At 36.4% G+C, this 19,136-nt stretch overlaps 1 protein-coding gene across 2 annotated transcripts; it reads right to left on the bottom strand.

The window, feature by feature from the left end:
* Positions 1-9,541: 9,541 nt before the first annotated feature.
* LOC103721290 (probable leucine-rich repeat receptor-like protein kinase At5g63930) lies at positions 9,542-15,887 on the bottom strand. 2 transcript variants are annotated; one of them, XM_039122939.1, is made up of 3 exons: positions 14,879-15,887; positions 11,612-14,720; positions 9,542-10,110 (listed from the first exon to the last, which is right to left on the bottom strand). In XM_039122939.1, the coding sequence occupies exons 2-3, from the start codon at positions 14,562-14,564 to the stop codon at positions 9,731-9,733; spliced, it is 3,333 nt and encodes a 1,110-aa protein (XP_038978867.1). In that variant the 5' UTR covers positions 14,565-14,720; positions 14,879-15,887; the 3' UTR covers positions 9,542-9,730. The 2 variants fall into 2 exon arrangements, with proteins under 2 accessions (XP_038978867.1, XP_008809657.1); XM_008811435.4 differs by having other exon boundaries at positions 11,612-14,642; positions 14,879-15,885.
* Between the last annotated feature and the right edge of the window lie 3,249 nt (positions 15,888-19,136).

Raw genomic sequence — 19,136 nt, forward strand, 5'->3', positions numbered from 1 at the left:
CGACATATTTACCATCAATGACAGGCCAAACCACTTCCTAGATGGTGGGACTCAAATTTCGTAATCTAATTCACTATTTTGTAAGGCTGCTAAAAAGAAATAATTGTACCAGTATGAGGATCTACCGCCAGGCACACACTGGCTCGTCTATAATATGAATTTTTCCATCACACTGTGGTTTTGACACCGGACGTACCTGTCAAATTACACATTAAACTATTCAGACCTAATAGTATCTATGAATTACAAAACTCATTTTCAGCTCATGGTGGTATATACATAGAAGACATTGTACCCATAGCACAAGCATGCTCCCCAACTAATGGAAGGAATAGCCATGCTGTGCTACGGAAAAACAAAGATGAAACAAAAAATATCATAGTTTCTTGTTGAAATACTCTTATGTTATAATGACATCTTTTTATCAACTATAACAACTAACTCATACATAGTTGTTATGCACAGACCCACTTACACATATAATAAGTTCTTGTAATGTCAAAAATATCGCTTAAATTACGTGCGTATTGTAGCCATTATTTCAGTGCATGAGATTTAGATATGGATGACGTGCGTTAAGAGCTTCCCTAACCAACCTATTGCTAACGTAATTTAGATATGGATGACGTGCGTTAAGAGCTTCCCTAACCAACCTATTGCTAGATTAATTTGCTTTGCTTGTAATATTACTACTATATTAATCAAATAATGGCGATGGACCAAAACCCACCTTACCTGCACTCTGAAGATGCTAAGCATGGCAAGCAGAAACATTTATTAGAGTCTTTTTCCTAAATTAAAAAAAAAATATTGATAAAAATATTTTTTTTTTTTTAAAACAACGGCGACTCACACCAGATGTGCATCAGTACACCCAGAAAGATCAGAAAGAAGAAGTTGACGGAGAGGAAAAGGAACAGACTCGAGACTTTTCCAAAGAAACTCTTCTGAATGGTGCGCAACATAGGAAGCAACCCAATCAGCAGTACTGTTCGTCTTTCGATAGACATGAGTGACCCAGAAGGAAACAAACCCTTCCACAAGCCTACAAATGAGTATATTTGCATAACCATGCCCCTACAAGACAACTCTATTATTAAAAAGATAAATATATGATAATATTAAGCAACAATAGGACATTAGAATAGATGGATTATGTCAAATGATTGTAAAATAAGAAATTTGATCTGTTATCCCCCATTTCGCTATACAATGCTAACATACTTTTGTTCTCATGCAACAAAGTATGCAAAATGTTATTTATGAATGGAGCAAATGGACATCAATTAATGACTGGTTTTTTTCTCGAGAAAAATGTTCTGAACCTCTAAAATTAAATGGTGGTGATTGTAGTATTAATCTTGACTTAATAAAGGAGTTTGGTATCATTAAAAAATCAAAATTATATGTCGTTTAATGTTACAATGTTAAGAAAGTTGGTCATTAATTAGAAAACAAGGATTACTTTGCATTATAAATGAAAACTTATATTCTATCTGTTTTTCATACACTTCTTTCAAGTCCATGCGATTACCTTATCTCAATTGCTAATTTTTCATCTGACCTTGTTATTTACTTGCTCCCCACTGAATATCTAGCATGGCCCACTAATACATGCACGAAATAAATATTGCAAGCAAAGTGGATGGCCGAAAAAAGGTGCACCTAGGATGAAAATACTTGATACATTCACTTCTAGGAGAACCTAAACTTCTCTCCTAATAACCGAAGTGCAATTTATTGTTGCCCCCATATGAAAGCAAAGGTTTTTAAAAACCTAGATATTGGTCACCCTTTTGGATGGCCAAACTCAAGATAGACCGTCCAGTGTTTAACCCAATATTAGTTGCATTAGAAAAATATTAGATACTTATAAAAGATCAAGGACTTAAATAATAACTTCTAACTAGTCTTTGTAGATAATATTCTGAATTGTTAAAGACGGTCTCAAAGTTAATTAGGTATACGACTCGTATGGACTAGAAGGCACTATATCTTAGAACCTTCTAAAAGCTAACCATGGGCCAATCATTCTGTTTGTGGTTGGGTTTGATTTGATTTGATCGATAGAGATATATATAGGAGCTTGCAAGGAAATAAGAACTCAAGCCGAAGGTTCTCCATGAATTGGCGGTGGAAAATTTTGGTAGAACACTGGAGGCTAACACTTTCCCAACTCCATTTACCTCCAACCTTGTGAATGGAGAATTTAATCAACTGTCTCTAGCAAAATGATCAAGCTACTTAACTCACAATTGTTTTCTATTGTCTTAATGAAGAATTAGTCCCCTCAAATAAAAGGATTACTTGAAATTGTTAAAACATTTCCCAGCCCCTCTGTTGCCATTGGCCTGGCTCTGTCTCTACTCCCTCTCCTATTCTAGATTGATTCAAGATGAGATGGGTAATATTAAAAATAAAAGCTTGGGCCAAAGTTAAGAGATGATGGAGATAAAAGCACATCGGTCCATTCTCTTGAGGAGACTAAAAAAAATAAACAAAAGATTCAGAAAGAATCTGAATAATTCAAACTTAAGGGATGAAATAAAACAAAAACTGCAAAATTTAAGATAGTCGATGTAATCATACATTTACTGAACAAGTATGGAGTCAAGAATAATAAACAAGAATATAGCACCACCAGCACCAACAACAAATAGTATCATTAGTCTGTAACTCAGAAGTGATTAGTCATGAATAAACCACAATTTTTGTGAATAAATAATTTTTGATTTATTCTATTTCCCAGTAACATATCAAAGATCATTAATATGGGAAGGCTAACGGTGTCATGGACTGGGTTGTCTCCTTCGCAACTTATCACTCTAATAATTTTGTTTAGACCAATCATGGATCTGCACTGGAGCCACTACGTGATCTTTTTTTTATTTTATTTTGTCGGCTGCGCTTATTTTCGTTATCTGTAAGCCGCTGCTGTAAAAAAAAATAATAATAATAAAGGTCATTCGGCTGCAAGAAAAAAATTAAGAATAATTCAAAATTTTCAGTAATTTGGAACCACCTAAGGCCCTGTTTGGGGAGCTGTTGGCAGTAGAGCTGTTGGAAGTAGAGCTGTTGGAAGTAGAGCTGTCTGAAGTAGAGCTGTTATAAAAAGTTATTTGCTGTTTGGTAACTACATTCGTAAAGTGCTGTGGTACTTTGTTTTGTGTTTGGTAAACAAACTGAGAAAGTACTTTTATATGACAAAATTACCATAAAGGACATTGCATAGTATTATACAACATAACATAATAAAACATAACATAAATTAATACATAAATATACGATATAGTATAATATTATTGTAATATAAAATAATATTATGTTAATATAGCATAATAGTAATATAATTATTAGAGTAAATTAATATTTGGTAATATAATATAATATTAAATTATTTAACATAACATATTAATGTATTATGATATAATATAATATATATTATATTTATAGTATAATACAATAATAAAAGTATAAAATATTATAATTATTAGTATAAATTACTCATAATATAACATAATATTAAATTATTTAAAATAACATATTAATGTAATATAATGTAATGTAATATAATACAATATTTATAGTATAATACAATAATAAAGGTATAAAATATATAATTATTATTATAAATTAATTTTCCATAATATAACATAATATTAAATTATTTAAAATAACATATTAATGTATTATAATGTAATGTAATATAATATAATATTTATAGTATAATACAATAATAAAGGTATAAAATATTATAATTATTAGTATAAATTAATTTTTCATAATATAACATAATATTAAATTATTTAACATAACATATTAATGTATTATGATATAATATAATATGATATTATATTTATAGTATAATACAAAAATAAAGGTATAAAATATTATAATTATTAGTATAAAATAATTTTCCGCGGTCCAGGGGCTCTTCTTCGTGGTCCACGCTTGAGGAGGACCTCCGCGTGGGCTGCGAGGTTGATGATAAAAAAAAAAAACAATAGATTGATTTTGGAAAGTATGGAAAAGGATTAAAATTTTTTTCTTCTAAAATGTGGTTCAAGAGATGCATACAAAAATTGAAAAGAAACATACTTTTTCTTACAGAAGAGAGTCTGACGGCTTGGGTTCTTGGCTCCAGCAGATTTTTAGATTTATAAAGAGATAAGCTATGTAATTATGTTATTTTAATATGGGCATTTTTGTCAAAAATACAGCTTTCCGAAAAAGCTGAAACAGCTTCCTCCCAAAAGCTCCAAATTGGAGCTTCCTCCCAAAAGCTGTTTTCAGCTTCCCGCAAAAGCTAAAACAGCTTTTTGAAAAATTTATCAAACACAGTTTTTATCTAAAAGTACTTTTGGAGGGCCAAAAAGTGCTTTCTGGCCCTCCAAAAGCTCCCCCAAATAGGGCCTTAGGCTTTTGTAGCTAGCATTCCATCACATCATTGTGGTTAATTTGTTCGAGGTGCCAAAGCCATCTCCACTCTCAAGAAAGCCTGCCGAACTAATCGGAAATCCAGATTCGGAGGGCCTCACTGTGGTTCTTTCAGATTGACGGTTCATGACATAGCTCTTTATACCCAAACTGTGGGTTTACCGCTCCTCCGCTGCATCACAAGTCTATATTGGAGTTTTAATTTAAAAAAAAATTAATTTTAAAAAATAAATATACTAGCATTATCTTCTAATTTTTAGATTTTTAGAAATTTTAATTTTTTTTTTTTGAACGCTTCTTTCAGAAAAGTTACGACTCTTTTGAAAATAATGTTGGCTTCTGTAAGAATACGTGTATCTTCGAAAATGCCACATCTTATCGGTCACCGAAGAAAGTCTATAAATAGGCCCTGGAACTAGTATTTTGGACAACTCAATCTAAATTATTACTTCTCTATTTTCTGAAACGAAACAGAGAATTCTTTTCTTCTTTTTTTTTTTTCTCTTTTTTCAAACCTCTTTCGAGTTTTTCTTTTTCATCTAGGTATTTAAAGGAATCGGTCGGGATCGTGCTCGTTAGAAGATGATTGAGTTGAGTTGGATTGTTATATATTGGGGACGAGATCGCCGCAAACCTACATGTAGAGGACGAAACACATTCTTAGAGCAGTGTATATCACACGCCTCGATTCAGACAAACTTTTTTTTTTAATTTTTCTAATAAATTATTTTTTTATAATATCTTTATAAATAAAGATACGGTAGTTTTTAGGCAAAATATTTTCAATGCTGCATCAGACCCTTCCGAGCATGAGGCAATCAGAGTTCTGCTTTAAAGATTAATGGGACAAGTCAGAGTGACTAACAGATCAAACTTTACAAAGTTTCCGGTTGATAAAGTTCGTCGAAGAGCAACAGAAATATTCAGATCATGTACAATGAAAAGCGCTCAAGAATCCTAAAGAAACACAAAATGGAAAAGAGTGCCAAGCCATCAAGAACTGTGAACAAACATCAAGTAGGTCAAAAAGTCCCAGTGCTACAGTTGGAAATCTAAAATGACAATTGACATGTTTCTAAGTAATAAAAATTAAGAATGGACCTATGAAAGAAAGAATTGGATCAGAATAAGCAAAAGATACCTGAAAGAGGGTGAGTATTGAAAAATTTGCAGCTAGGAAAGAGGAAAATGTGCATTAGGTTTTCTGAACAAATAAATTTCACAGCTGTGAGAGACAAGATGAGACCTAAATATGTTTTTAAACACTAATCAAAATTCAAATATATTAAAAAAAACAATAATAAGAAAATTGGGGTGAGCAAAGTGCCAAAGAACAAACTCTAAGGATTCATATGGAAGAATTGAGAAGCTTAAAATCTCAAATCAACTACTGAGTGTAAGACACAAGCAAGTATGACCGGGTCCAAGAAGCTTTAAGATCAAAAAAGAAAAGGATCAAAGAGGCTGCAAAGGCTTAGCAGAAGCCAAAGATACTATATACTATCATGTGCAAATAAAAGTTTTAAAGTGGCTAGGTATTACTCAACAATGGCAAAGGAGATAACTGAAACAGCAGAGCATAAAAAAAAATGAAAGCAGTTTGTCAGAATGACAGTGATCAGAAATCTCTCATTGCATGGACATTAGCCAATTGATCATGGACTCCTACAAAAGAGATACATCTTATCATTTTCTAGAATCCTTGGACCACCAAAATCTCATGAAGCCAGTAAAAACTTTTCAGTGGCTTTAAGTGATTACTGAAGTTCTAAAGTGCACAATTGAGCAATACATGAACTGCACTATTTCAAAAGGCATGCAATATGTATAGGTTGGCACTCAGGGAAAAAAAAAATCAAATCTATAAATATGTGTAGGTAAGAAGACAATGTAGCCTTTTCTGCAACATCCTTATTCTACTTTAATAGGAACAGGTTTCAATCATTCTACTGGGGTTACCCAATAAAGTTCTGGATGGCTTGAAGCAATAACTGTTTATGCTCCTGGCCATAAGTAGGTCATTCTTGTCATCTATTCAGAGCTCCAAAACATGCCTTGTTGGCAACAGATAAAATCAGGAATGGTTTAGCTCCTCTCACTTAGCAAAGGAATGGCCCACACAACTTTCTAACTCAAATCATTTCTTCAACTTAAATGAAAATCATATTTCTACATGCATACCTAAAAGAAGTTCTACATGAAGTCATCTGGATTCTATTAAGTGATGTTTACAAAATAAACGTACACTTTATGGATTGGAAGAAGCTCTATGTGCATTTTTCCTAGACATTCACATGGCTCACTAGTCCTTTGGTGGATAATCCCCTTCTTGTCCCTTGCTTAGAAGTCTCTGTATTTTGTTTCCAGACATCTTGAAAGATATGATGAAATACTTTGGTTTGGTGGAAAGGTAGCTTGTATAAAGGCTTCTCCCACTCCATTAATCCAAGTGTGACCATGAAACTCTTAGCAACTTCATTATGGAAACACCAATCCATTAATGAGCTAGTCATATATAGAGATACAAAATCTATATGGCAAGCTCTCTGATTGCTCAAACATTCTTCCCTTACCCTTACCTTGTAAACCCTGATCATGTTGGCACCACATTGCAAACAATAGATTTCTACTCGATCAAGTGCGAATGTTGGATATCACACTCTAGCTACTACTAGAAAAAGACATGCAAATGTAGGATACATACATTTATTTGCCAAGCTTCACATCTTCACCTTCAGTAGCACTCCAATATGGCACAATCAAAATACACCCAAATGCTCAAATAAACTACTCGTGCCTATACAAAACAGCCTGAGTAACACTTTTTCATTATGAAGTAAAAAGAATTTATCATTTTTGATATGCATTATTTTGAATAAGTTGGTTGACATCTTCATCAAAATTCTCCCATGAACGGCCTATTTTGCTCCAAGTTTTTTTGTGGTTCTAAAGAACTCCTTAGGCTGAGCAAATGAAAAGTCACGTAGTCTTCTACATTGATTTAACTTAATGAATAGCCTAGGTAAGTTATTTCAGTAATATGAATCAAATATGTAAAGAGCAAAACTTAAATCTCTCTCTCTCTCTCTCTCTCTCTCTCCATATTTTCTTTTTCAATTATTTTTAGGCACAAAAGGCTTTGTTCCTGAAGGAATGTAAATGAAACCTACTTTTCAGAAGTTATCCTTAGTAGAATCGGATGCATGTATTCCCTCTAGGAGAATCATGTTCCAAAGCAGTTTCTTATGTTAAAATAACAGTTAGATATTATATAGAAACATTACCAAAGGAGTTATTCATGGAAGAACTATTTGAACTTATAACCACAGACCATCTGCAAGCCCTTAATTAACATGGAAGAACCACTTGAGGGTTATGGAGATACATTATAGTCCAGCTCAGAAAACATCAGAAAGGAGTTCAGAATGTCTTGATGCACGAGATACTCTTGACATGGTCACACTTTCAACCAGATTAATTAGTTTGGTAAATTTATGGTCCAGCTATCAAGCTAATGTAGATAGAGAGTAAACATGATCAATGATATATACCCCAACGAAAAAATACTGGAACATTTTTACAAAACTACTACTCAGAAAAAAGAAGAATTAAAATGAAATTTAATTTAATTGTTCTGAAAATGGATTGGCCTAAAAATTTCAAATTAGCCTGCGGGCGCGCTCGAGAGAGAGATTTCCCTGATCATGTTTGAGATAAAATTTTAGCATCACAAACAATGTTATGAAAGGCTCACAAAATAGAATTTCTGACTGCGCATCTTCTCTTCACCACAAAACTATAGTACTCATTGTATCCATAACATGTTCCACTCTTTTTTACCTTTTCCTGATAGGGAGGTAGGCCCAGGTGGGATTTGGCGCATAGCAGTTTCTTAGCATCTTGTCCTCCACTTATTTCCAGAATAATCAAAGTTCTTTCTTAGAGCTCTCGATATCATTTTCCTAAACTTTTATTCTTCTACCAAATTTTAAGCAGATATCCCAAAAACAATTGGTGAAATTCATGTTCCCATGAGAAGCAATTAGATAAGCTGCTGAAGCTTTTAGATGCTTGGATGCCAAGGTTAAAAAAAAAAAGTAAATTGGTTTCTCCTGCATAGAAGATACATGCAGTGGCCCAAAGTCCGTGCCCTTGTGCTCTTAAAAGCAAGATAAATCCAATTACATACACACCTCCTAACCAGGAATAGGCTGGCCATCGACCCAAAAAATGCTAAACAATTACAATAGAAAAATCCAAAGCTGAAAAACTTATATTATCCATTGGTAGGTAGCAATTCAATAAGAACTCATTGATATAAAGTACTAGATGAAAACCCAAGACCTCTCACAAAAAGGCTTGATAGAAGGTTTACTATTTAAGGTCTTTAGACCTGCCTATGGGGGTGAAAAAAAGAGACCAGATAATATATAGCTGGATCCTTTTCTGTATCCAAACAAGTATGGATACTATTTTCTATATTCAACTAATATTCATATCCATATCCATTAAAGAAAAGTGGACATAGATATGGATAGCTAGCTATCTGATTTCCATTAGAATATCTAGTTTTGTTTGCAATCCTATTTAGTCTTGTATAGCTCTCATTAACTTTAAAGGACAATAAGTGACAGTAAGAACAAGTTTTTAGCTCAATTTACCTCCTACACAGTGATATCTTTGATCCGATCATCAAAAAAGTTAACACACGCACACACACACACACATATGCATACTGTCAATATCTAATTTATATCCATATCCTTTTAAAATAAATAGAACATAAATTTTAGCATCCAAATAACATCTATATGTATATATGTACCTCTATCCATCAACAAAAAATGGATACAGTAATATTGATATCTGATATTGCAATTTTCCAAACAAAACAAGGACCGGACTTAAATCAAAATAAAGCTCGGAGGCCCTAATTCATCTAAAATTCAAATCAGTAGGTCATAGGCAGAAGATAATCACACTTCATCTAGCACAAGTGTATTATCTGATTGAAATGTGACGGCACAGGTAAAAGTGCTGTTCATTACATCTAAGTTTCATTCATGTACATAACTCAAAATCATGGGGATTAGCAAGATGGACAGCCAGTCAAAATCTCTGAAGGCATATCTTTTATTCAAATAATACCAATTATAATGTTCAGGAAACTTATCTACAGAAGATGCTAAGATTTAATGGAACATCAATTTTGTATAAAAAATGGACATTATCAAAGACCTCCCACGTAATACATGGAAAAATCAGTAAAAAATTTATCACTTCAATTAATGCATTATAAATGATTGTCCTTCGATGACAGATTGGAAACTGGTGATGATGCAAAGCTCCCAGCTCTCTCCTTAGACTCAATCAGCATCAGTACAACTTGCCGCATCGGTGGTCTATCAAATGGTGACATACTTGTACACATCAAAGCAATTTTCAGAACTGTGATCATGTGATCAACAGCGTTCTTGCCTTCTAGATCCAATTTATCATCAAGTATTCCAGGAGTCAATGAATTGTTCTTAATGTAATTCCTTGCCCATGTAACAAGGTCACCACCTTGATCTAATGGCTGAACAGGTGTCCTTCCAGTCAGCAATTCCAAAAGGACAACTCCATAACTATAAATATCACATTTTTCTGTGACCTTCATTGTATAAGCATACTCTGAAAGAAAAAATTGACTAAATTAGGGATAGATAAACATGCTAATCATAAGGTGCAAATCTAATTTATCAATGAAGATATCACACCCAACATGTCTACTGCTGATATTAGCTAATATAGAAGTAATACAATACTCATTATCATCGTCATCATTATCATTACTGCTGCTGCTGCTGCTACTAAGACGGATGCTGTTTATGGAACCACAAGCAAAAATTTCAGTAGCTTCAACTTCTTCAGGTGCTGATAATGCATCTGCTGCCAACCCAGGGGGCGAAAGAGGCTGACATGCCTTATTCGAAAAATGGGAAACATGTCTTTCTGGTGATGGCATTTAATCCTTAACTTTCTTATACTGCACAGGGTACCATCTCTTTGATCTTACTTTTCATTCCCTTTGACTTTCTTTTTTGTTTTATTCATAACTGGGAATCCTCTTATTCATTTCTTTCTCTTGTGACAGTCAAGAAAAGCAGTCTTAAGTTTGGACTGAGAAAAAGAAAAGGTAAGGAAAGGGCTGATGTCCTTAAAGAAGAATTTCTTCTTGTTGTACCACTTAAGGTAGAGCATATGGGACGACGGAAGAACGTTGCAAGCACAAGAGAGTATAATAGTATCAGCATATGCTATCATATAGAAAGAAATACAACAGTCAGTCCTGGTTATTAATGTTGAGCAAGATTTGTTGAATTCCATTTTGAAGAACAGAAAGCACAAATAAAATCCACATATGTAGCAGGATGTTGATTTTTTAAAAAGAAAAATTAAAAAAATATAACTGAACATTCACTTGGAAGTTGAACTAATCAATAATATCAGAAATAATTATGTTGCTCTCTTTTCATAATTGTTTCTTGTCCAAATCCCTAAGTCCAACTCTTTGAAGAATTAGTTTATCATGAGACCAATATTTGCATTTTCCTAGAGTAAATTTAAAAAGGAATATCTTTACAGTTTTTTCTAAAGGATAACAAGGCAAATTTGAATAAATCCCTACCAAAGTAAGAAATTCCAATTCTGCTAATTTGAGGACTTCCAGATATCATGCTAAAGTACTGTCGCATAAGAATTTTGAAACTGGATTAGAAAAAATATTGCTTTGAAACACAAAGTCAGTTGGGATGCAAAGGCATAAGGATATTGGATAAACAACTTGATGGTGACTGATGCACTTTCAGAAAATATAGCTCTATAATCTTAAATGAAGTAAAAATCATGCAAGTTAATGAACTAGGATTTCTGCATGGCACGAACTCACATCTAGCATTAAGAAGACTTGCTTTCAGTTTAGACAATCTAGCATTAGCAGTTCTGCCAACAGATATGCTGTCTTCGTTACAGTAGCATATCCAGGAGAAATTCGAGAAAGACCAATGGATCCTTCATTATAGGCAGTATGGCAGCCATTTCCTCGAAAAACAACAAGGGATCATGAAAAAAAAAACAAAACAGGAGAGAGAATGACTCCTATATCATGAGAAGTACCAAAAGGAGGACTCACCAGGTGCTATGTACCCATAAGATCCAGCAACTGCAGACATTGATTTTGAGTATGGCATATCAATTACCTTTGCTAATCCAAAATCGCCAACATGTGCTTGAAAATTTTCATCAAGTAGAATATTGTTAGACTTGATATCTCGGTGAATGATGTGGGGCTTACAATCATGGTGCAAGTATGAAAGCCCCTCAGCAGCTCCAAGGGCAATCATATAACGTGTATCCCAGTCAAGGCTGGAAGAAGATCCCCCATGAAGCAGCTCACCTAGGCTGCCTCTTGACATGTACTCATACACAAGAAAATTGGAGCCCTGGTGATAGCAGAAACCATATAGCTTCACAATGTTTCGATGCCTTATCTTTCCGAGAGTCACAATCTCTGCATGAAAGCTGTTGTCCGTATTGTTCCCCTCTCTATTCGATGCTAACTTCTTTACTGCAACTGTCTGCCCAGACTGCATAACTGCTCTGTATACTGTCCCACACGCACCTCTTCCAATTACAAAACACTCATCAAAATTATTTGTGGCAGCAGCCAGATCTTGGAATGTGACTCCTCCCTTTGGGGAAAGATACATGCTTGATGTTGTAGAACATAGCTGCTTGTCTTGCAAAGGAGTGACAGTCTCAAGTGGTCTTCTCATAAAATATAAAATCACAGCAATAAGAACAAGTGAAATACCTCCAATGGCAGCAGCAATTATAGCAATTATCTTTCCCCATGTGTTACTTATTGTTCTAATTGATGATGAAGTAGATAAAGATGGAGATCCAACACATTCACCAAGAGGTCCACCACAAAGCCCTTTATTTCCTACAAAGCTGCTCAAGGCCATGTTTCGAAACAAAGAAATAGGGGGAAGAGGACCAGTGAGATCATTGTACGAGACATTAAGCCCAAGTAAACTGGATAAGTTTGCAAATGTGGATGGGATTTCACCAGTTAAGTGATTATTATTGAGTAGAAGAAATTCCAATAAAGCAAGATTTCCAAGCTCTTGTGGTATGTATCCAGAAAGATTGTTATAGCTGAGATTCATTGCAATTTGTAAGCTTGACAGACCACCTAATTCCTCTGGTATTACACCACTAAACTGATTACCACCCATCTGCAACTCTGTCAAATGAGAAAGCTGTCCTAAAATCGGGGGTATTTTTCCAGATAGCCTATTATCAGAAAGAATCAGCAATTCCAACTGCAGGAGATTTCCAACTTCACCTGGTAATGTGCCCACAAAGAGGTTCTGGCTGATATCAAGTCTTTGGAGCTTTGTACAGCTGAAAATCTCCAAAGGTATTCTTCCCCCAAGTCTGTTAAACGAAATGTTAAAGAAAACTAGCCGTGATAGATTACCAATCTCTCCTGGCAACTCAGATGTAAAAAAGTTGTTGGGAAAGCTAAGCCTTTGCAAAGCTTTACAGTTCCCTATATCTGGAGGAATAAGACCACTGAACTTGTTCTGACCTAACTCAATGGTACTGAGGTTTACCAGTTTGCAGAGGTCAGAGGGGAAGCTGCCTGTGAGGCTGTTCCCACCCAAACGAAGCTGCACTAGAGATTTGCAATTTGTGATCCCAGTGGGGATGTTTCCTGTCAGCTTGTTTGAGCCCAGATTCAACAAAATAAGATTAGAATGTCTGCAAAGATGGCTTGGAATTTGCCCAGCGAGGTTGTTGTCTGAAAAATCAACCACCCAAAGTGGACTATACACCCCAAGCCTCTGAGGAATGCTACCAGACAGCATATTATCAAAGAGTTGTAACTGGATCAGCTCAGTCAGATACTGCAATCCATTAGGGATGGGTCCAGTGAGGTAGTTGATTGAGAGATCAAGCTTAGTCAAATTCTTTAGTCCACACAGCTCAGTTGGGATAAAACCTGTAAGCTGGTTCTGGAAGAGGTAGAGCAGGCGCAAGCCCTTTATGTTACCCAACTCTGTAGGTATTTGTCCAGTCAACAAGTTCTCTGAGAAGTCTACTTCCGTTGCGAGAGTAAGATTCCCAATCTCCTTCGGGATCGTCCCATTCAATTCATTCCTATACAGATATAACTTCTCTAAAGTCTTCAGGTTTCCAATATCTGCAGGAATATGGCCCACTAGATTATTCTGGTACAACGCAAGGGTCTGAAGGCTCGAACAGTTTCCAAGCTCCTTGGGGATAACTCCAGACAGTTGATTGGCCCAAAGAACCAGTTCAGTCAAGTACCTCAGCTTCCCGAGCTCCTCAGGGATCTCACCTCCTAGCTGGTTTTGGGCAAGACCAAGCAGTTTCAAGTTCTGGCATTCACCTATCTCGACAGGAAGGCTTCCAGAGATCATATTCTGCCCTGCTCGAAAGGTGGTCAAGTTCTTGAGTTTGCCGATGGAAGGAGGCAACGGACCTGTGAGGTTGTTGGTATACAATACTAATGCCAAAAGTGAGGACAGGTTTCCAATCTCCTCAGGAAGAGAACCAGAAAGCTTGTTATTACACAAATTGCAGTTTTTCAAGGACGAGAGCTTGCCCAATTCTGGAGGGATTTCGCCTTCTAAGGTATTATTGTTCAGGTTTAGAGTCTCCAGTTTTGAGCAATTTCCGATCTCTGCAGGGATTCTCCCTGAGAAGCAATTGAAGGAAAGGTCAAGATATGTTAGGTGTACTAAGCCACCAATGCTTGGAGAGATGGTTCCAGAAAGATTCATGGACTTCAGATCGAGAGAGAAAACCAGTGGATCATAGTCGAATGTGCAATTGACACCCTTCCATCCACAAGGTGTCTGATCTTCGGGGTTCCAACTATCAAGGTGGTGGAGGTCATCCCTCAGTTGACTCTTGAGTTCCAAGAGGTACTGTCCTTCCATGCTAAGACCTTGGGAACCACATAGTAATAGAAAGAATAGCAGCAGTACAAATTCGAGAACCGCAGGAGATAAAACCCTTACAGATTTTGAAAACTCTGGCATTCTAATCATCAGATATACCAACACCAAGAACTAATTTAACTCATCTTCTACTTAAATTTCCATTTAAGAGAAGCCTCAGATGCCTAACTGCAATCATCAAAGAAAGAACCCATCATTGCCCTTGTCACCGTCTGCACTACAGTGATTCTTGTGCATACTCAAATCCTAAATTGAGTTCAACAAAATATACAAGAAAGGAAAGAGAAAACAAAGTTTGCTTGACATACGAAGTGAAGAAGAAGAAGAAGAACATGAACAATGACTCAAGAATTAAAAGAAATGGAAATTTCAGAAACTTCAAGGAATTCAGAGCATTCACATACCTCCACGGCTATGAAACCTCGAGAAGTCCAATGCTGAAGGATCCAATACCTTAGCAACAAAAGAGTCAAGTCCACTCTTGTTTCTTCTGTAAAAAGGCAACTTTTGGATTCCAAGAAAACTCACGAGCACAATCTTTTTCCTTAGACAAGTAGGAAAACTAGAATTCGACCACTGCCACTTGCTCCAGCTGTTGAATCCAAAATTCTCATACCTAACACTGAAAGCGCCTTCCACTCTGCATCCAGCCCACCCAAGTTGTTGATATTTTTCTAGCAGGCAAACCAAAACCTAGAGAAATCCAGAGTTGGTCCAAGGAATTAAGAAAACCAACTTCAAGCCCACCCCCTATATTCCAAAAATCAATCAAAAATACACCGACTTCTTCATTTCTCATCCCAAACTTATCACCTCCCAACATCCACTCCGCCAGGTATGAATCGAAATGGACACAAAGGAAGACATTATTCGACTTTTCACCACACTCTGAGCATCAAAATCTGTCCTTTTTCACCCTGGAATCCACCATTCCCACAGAACCCATCACCCCCTGGACCTACACGGATAGACCCCAAAATTCCCCACGAAAGATACCCCGCCGGAGCTCAAAAACCCTTGAGACCACCACTCCAGCCCGCCTTTTCCGATAGAGGTCCCCAAAAAAGCGAGCTTTCCGGATTTTTCCCCGCTCAAAAAGCCACCTTTTTTCCTCTCCACCCCTTCTCCGTCTCGCTCATGCACCGAATCCACCTCGGCTTTCCTCCTTTTGTTTTATTTTTTCCTAGATTTTCCGCCGACTCCTCCACCGGATCTGCCCTCCTTTTGGCCTCATCCAACACTCTCCATCGATCCCAAAAATAAAAAATAAAAAATTGTCCCAAAATAGGAGAAAAAAAGAACTCAGCGAGAGAGAGAGAGAGAGAGAGAGAGAGAGAGAGAGAGAGAGCGGGCACAATGGCCGGCAAGCACGCTTTCAAGTCTCAACTTTCCATCTCTTTCCCTCTCTGTCCTAATCGAAAGGCCCCCCACTCCCACCTTTTCCTCCTCCCCTGTCTCCATTTTATTTTGTTTTGCCAAGGTTTTCAGTATATGATACTATCTCCAGTTGAATAGCTAATAAGATTAAGCCTTTGGTGTGGCTTTTTGGGCTTTGAACACGAATCGAGGTGATTTGGGTCAGGATGAAAAAGAGTGTATTGATGTGTGTGCAAGTCTGAGGATGAATTGTCTCAAAGTCTTACTTTGGGCACTTAAATCATTGCTTAGGTTGATACTTTATCTTTTGTTATTTTAGTGTTGTTCATTCCTAGGTGGATTCTTTTGTATTCCAAAGTTTTGGTGAGTATATATGGACAGAGTCAACAAGCTTCTTTTTCAAATCTCACCCAGGAATAGAAGTTGTTTCATATTTCTCTTGATAAAGATTCCTCCATAATTTTCCAAAAAGAGTGGGTATAAAATAATTATTGTTTCGTAGGTATTGATTTATACTTATAATGCCACCACGAGAGCTTGTGTTCATAGGCATCTAGATGACTTTAGTGCCAAATCTATTTGCTAACTTTCACGATGCACTCTAATTGTTTCGGTTTCTCTATAAAAGAGAAAATACGCAACTATGACACAAATATGATCAAAAGAAAGAGTAGCTACCTACTTCCAAGTAATATTGTTATCAAAGAAAACTTCTACAGGCCGTGTATCTGATCTTGCTTATTCATACACTAAGTCCAGTACCATTTGCGTCCAAGTTTCTTCCTTGCAAGTCATAGTGGCTTGTTTTTAGCAAGAATTACTTGAAATTGTTTGGTTATATTGATACAATAAATCTAACAACACCTTCCACACCATGTACAAATAGAATATTAAAGAGTGCTAGCCCATGAATATGTGTGTGTGTGTGTGTGTGTGTGTGTGTGTGTGTGTGTGTTTGTAGGAGTATATTAAGATAGGTCTAAAGGGAAGTAAAAAAAAAAAAAAACTTTTGATCGAAGAATATGTTGGAGATTTCTCCAAAAAGAAAAATACATATTGAAGGCAAATATAATCAAGGGAGATCTTATTGAGTAAATCTTCAATCTCTTGGATTTTCAATGAATCCTCTTGCTTGGTGCATCTAGATAATTAATCTATCATGAGAGCTTGTTGAATTCATTAAATCCTCAGACAAGAACAGAGAATTCATCTCTTATATAAACAAAGAGCTCCTTGAACCTCTTCTTCTTACTTGTTTCTAGGCTACGAAAACTCAAGCTACTTCATCAATGCTTCAAGTGGTAATCTTAATCGTCTCACAACTAGACGCACATGTTGTTTGTGATTATTGTTTTTATACCATCTAGGTCCAAATCCGAGCGACATCACTATGGTATATTCAATGGTCAATTTTCCAAATGCAATGTCTCAAAATTCCATATATTATCCCCTTTCCACAAGGATAAGATCCATGGCTAATCTGCCATAGAAAAATAGATGGGGTCCCTGTTCCCATAATCCTTTAGTCAAAAAGGAAATCAAATCCCACATCCATAGCATCAAGTTCAATCTTTCTTTTTGGCAGGCCTACTAGACATGAGAGTGACTTGTAAGTATCTTCTCCTTTTCAACTAGAGCCTAGGCATCCTCTATTCTACCTTCTGCCAAACCTCCATCAATCCCACTTTCTTCATAAGTTCTTCGCATATAGGTATCCCAAAAGAAAATTAAAAACACCTTGTGTCACTCATGGAGAGAAGTGATCAAACTCTTATTTGTATGTCACTTTGTGTGCTGTGAGCTCATTGGCTGAGTCATAGGCTTTTTCCAACCCGGTTGGTAAAGCTCAGCTACTCTGTCTTGAACCACATTCAAAGTTCCTCATCCACAGAAGGACAATGTTCAAAGTTGTCCAATTACACCTCCAATGTCTGTACTCGCACAACTTTCAACTTTGTAAGCTAGTGAGGGAGGAACTTCTCTCGGTAGAAACTGTGGTGCCTATAATCTACATCAAGCCATGCTGAATGAGTTATGTTGTGATAAGAAATGAAAGCACATCCCCACACGCAAACATGCTTATTTCTTAGTTATGTAAACCGGACTGTGGTTTTGCAAATTAAGAGAGTAGCCACGCCTATAAGCTCATCGTATTTAGCCGTTCAACAAAATTAAGATGAAATCAAGGTTTCAATAGCATAGGCTATGATATCCAATGGATTTTGCTAAAAAATCTTTATTTACCATATACTAGAATTAAACCTTCTATTTTATTAGTTCAGAAGAAGACAAAATAACTCTATGTCTTCATCCAGGGCCTATAATCTTCCATCAATCCATGCTGAATAAGTTATATTAGCAAAAAAAAATATATATTAATGATAATTATGATGAGAAATAATAAATTTATTTGTTATAAAAAAATGATAGTAAGGATAACAATTTTTTTTTTGGTACAACGATTGCTCATGTCAATCTAGCATGAGTGTAACCAACAAAGTCAAGAAAAACAAAGTAGCATAAAGGTGGGGGCGATATCAGACTATGTCCACAAGACCTTTCTTGAATGATAAGCAACAAAGGAGGCGACCCAATATGCCACCCTATTCGCCTCTCTGTACATATGAGCTGGCTGAAAAGAGTAGTAGTCTCTCACCAACCTCTGGATATCCTAAGCAGTAGGTAGTCGTTGCCTTATCTCTCTACATCCCGAATCCACTCGATCATCATAGCAGAGTCTCCTTCCAGGAATATGTTATCAACCCCTAGAATACTCCTCGCATAGGTGATACCTTCTCATGCTGCCCTAAGCTCTGCTCCTATAGAAGTCATGTCACAAGTGCGCCGCCCACCTACAGCAATCAACATGGAGTTGTGATCCTGGACCACAAAATCCATCCCTTCTCTGTCGCCTCCTACCGAGATACTACCATCGAAGTTCACATTGAGGTGACCAAGGGTAGGAGCTCCCAAATGACAAGAGCAACTCTGGGCGCTGTGATAGTAGTGTGGAAACCCCAGATGTCTCTAACCCTCCCAGGTGAGTCGACCTAATAGTGGTGATGATCTCGACCACTTGATGATGGCTCTGTCCACCACAGCCCTCAAGGATGCCCTCCTACCTTTAAAGGTACGAGCATTCCTGTACAACAATATGTGATACACCAAGTAGGCACAGGTGATGCCCCAATCTACAATCCCCGACCTCCCCACAAAATCCCTCAGATGGTGTAGCATATCCTCCATCGACCCCACACCTCGTAGCAAGGGAAATGGCGCTCTCCT

This window comes from Phoenix dactylifera, chromosome 2, assembly GCF_009389715.1.
Source record: "Phoenix dactylifera cultivar Barhee BC4 chromosome 2, palm_55x_up_171113_PBpolish2nd_filt_p, whole genome shotgun sequence".
NCBI lineage: Eukaryota > Viridiplantae > Streptophyta > Magnoliopsida > Arecales > Arecaceae > Phoenix > Phoenix dactylifera.